Here is a 2,487-nt window from a genome sequence, read left to right as displayed (position 1 = left end):
TAGGGTGAGGTGAGGGAGTGCTTGAATAGTAACAGCAGATTGAAGTGTTCCTATTTCATATTTTAAAGTCTGTGGTTTGCCATGTGTCGGCACTCACTAACACTATAGGTTGCACACTGAGATTAGGAAAGACTGCTTTGGGGCTGGATGGTTGTCTGGTGACTGCTGTCCATCTTACTGCAGGGTTTGCTGCAGCAGTATCTGTGTCAGCTGAGAAACAGGCTGATAAAAGTCATGTTTGTGCTTTTTAAAAAAATCCAGACTAACCTGAAGCCTGTGTAGGCTTAAAATATGACAGTCTTCCAAGTCAGATAATTCACCTCTGTTTCTGGTTATTTAAAATAAGCAAATTAGGGAAGGGAGAAAAACTGTTGGTATGTATAGAACTACCTCATGGGGTAGTTCCTAGGGACAAGCTTATCTGAAAATCTGTGCTGTCTTAAAAGTATTTTTTATTTGAAATAAATAACCTGGGAGGTTGAACATGTAAAGATTTAATAACTTTGAAACAAAGCTTTGGAGTTACATCAGTTTTGACTGAAAGCTTTTGTTAGTTTCATAGGTCTATTCTGTGAGAATTAAAAATCCCCTTAAGTCTGAAGGACATCCATTGTTGCTCTTTTTTTTCAGGTGGTATCATGGAAAACTTGACAGAACAATTGCAGAAGAACGTCTTCGACAAGCGGGAAAACCTGGAAGTTACCTTATTCGAGAGAGTGATCGAAGACCAGGTTCATTTGTGCTTTCATTCCTTAGTAAAACAAATGTCAATCATTTTAGGTGAGAATTAAATGTTTCATTTTTAATACTGTAATTTTGTTTCAGAACACAATAGAGTAAAACCAGAAAACAATAATTGTATTATGTTTTAGTGTTTTTAACTCCTTATGCTTGCATGGTACAGCTTTTTACTTGTGTTTAATTGTTTTAAAATATGCTCTTAAAAATTACTTTATAGCATAAAGGACGAAAGTGTGAGGAAACCCAACAATATCTGTATAGAGAAGCGCATCTAAAGTGGTTTTGAATAGACTTAAAGCAACATGCAGGTTTCATTAGTCTGTCAAGGAAATTGTTTTGAGTCTGTTCCATAGTAGCCACTGTAGCTCACAGGGCGTATTTAAAGTGCTAGCACATCTGGTTGCTTCCTTAATTTTGAGGGGAAGAAACCCAAACCAACTGAACCAACCAACCAACCAAAAAAACAACATCAAAAAAAATAAGAGAAGAAACAAAGAATTTGTGTTTAATAGTCTAAATGTTTGCTGGAAACAGCATTCAGCAGGTACTAGAATCACTTGGTCTAAATACAAGATTATTGTTGTCAAACAGTGTGCATTAGTAAGTTCAGTTATTCTTTGGTGTAAATGAGATGTGTTCTGAGAACAGCTTGAATGTTAATCAGCGAGTGGAGTGCTGCAGCATAATGTTCGTCTTTACAAAATAGAAAAGCAAATGTTTTGTGAGCAGTAAAAAAATCTTTGTCAGTTGTCTTGTTGGCAACTAACAAATCCAAAGCAAATTCTTCCAACTCCTGAAAGTGGGAATTATCTGGAGTGCCAGCGTATAAGCCACTATGTGCATGGTTTGCAAATGTAGGAACCTTTTTGTTGCATCTGCTGTGTGATGAAGTGTGATTCAGAGGTCCTGATGTACCATTGACATAAACATATAATTCTCTGAAGTGCAGACATGATGCACAAATATGATCATGTTTAGGTCTTGCCATCTGAGCTATCAGTTTCAGCTTCTCAGCTCGACTAATACTGGGAACCGCTTCCTGTGAAGCAGTAGCAGAAAAGTGTATTGTGTCAATACTTTCTGGTCCAGTTTTAGAGTTTGGATTATTTTTAATGACTTCTCCTTTTGAAGTCAGTATCAATCAGGCAATTGTTGCTTCATGAACACCATGAAAGTGTTGCTGCCATCTCAGGCAGCAAATAAACTAAGGATTTCTGATTCCCTAAGAAAAGGGTTGTTAGAATATTTTCAATCCTTAAAGAATCTTTCTTTCAATTCTTTTGGTACCTCTTGAAAGTTGTATACAGTCATATATGTGCATGCAGCATATGATTCTGTCAAAACAAAATATTTTTTTACTGAAGTGTTACCTATTTTGGTGAGTCAGAGTGATCCAAACTATTTTGTAGGATTTTATTATTTTTATTATTTTTGTGGGATCGAGTGCACTCTCGGCAAGTTTGCTGATGACACCAAACTATGTGGTGCAGTCGACATGCTGGAGGGAAAGGATGCCATCCAGAGGGACTTTGACAGGCTTGAGAGGTGGGCCAATGCAGATCTCATGAAGTTTAACAAAATGAAGTGCAAGGTCCTACATCTGGGCCATGGCAATCCCAGGCACATCTACAGGTTGGGTGGGGAAGTAATTGAAACCAGCAGGGAGGAGAAAGACTTGGGAGTGACAGTGGATGAGAAGCTTACCATGAGGCAGCAGTGTGCACTAGCAGCCCGGCAAGCCAATCG

The 2,487-nt window shown here is 38.1% G+C and overlaps 1 protein-coding gene across 1 annotated transcript in view; it reads left to right on the top strand.

The window, feature by feature from the left end:
* Positions 1–630: 630 nt before the first annotated feature.
* The window catches only part of LOC103797495 (ras GTPase-activating protein 1-like), a gene marked incomplete at both ends in the record, with an annotated part of 7,773 nt that continues 5,916 nt past the window's right edge, over positions 631–2,487 (top strand). The window contains one exon of the mRNA XM_009069714.1: positions 631–780. Coding sequence (XP_009067962.1) covers positions 631–780 — 150 coding nt within the window. The remainder of the gene's footprint in view (positions 781–2,487) is intronic.

Source organism: Acanthisitta chloris, unplaced genomic scaffold (assembly GCF_000695815.1).
Source record: "Acanthisitta chloris isolate BGI_N310 unplaced genomic scaffold, ASM69581v1 scaffold21312, whole genome shotgun sequence".
In the NCBI taxonomy this organism is placed as follows: domain Eukaryota; kingdom Metazoa; phylum Chordata; class Aves; order Passeriformes; family Acanthisittidae; genus Acanthisitta; species Acanthisitta chloris.
The sequence above is the reverse complement of the archived record's forward strand: the minus strand, read 5'-3'. Positions and strand labels throughout refer to the sequence as shown.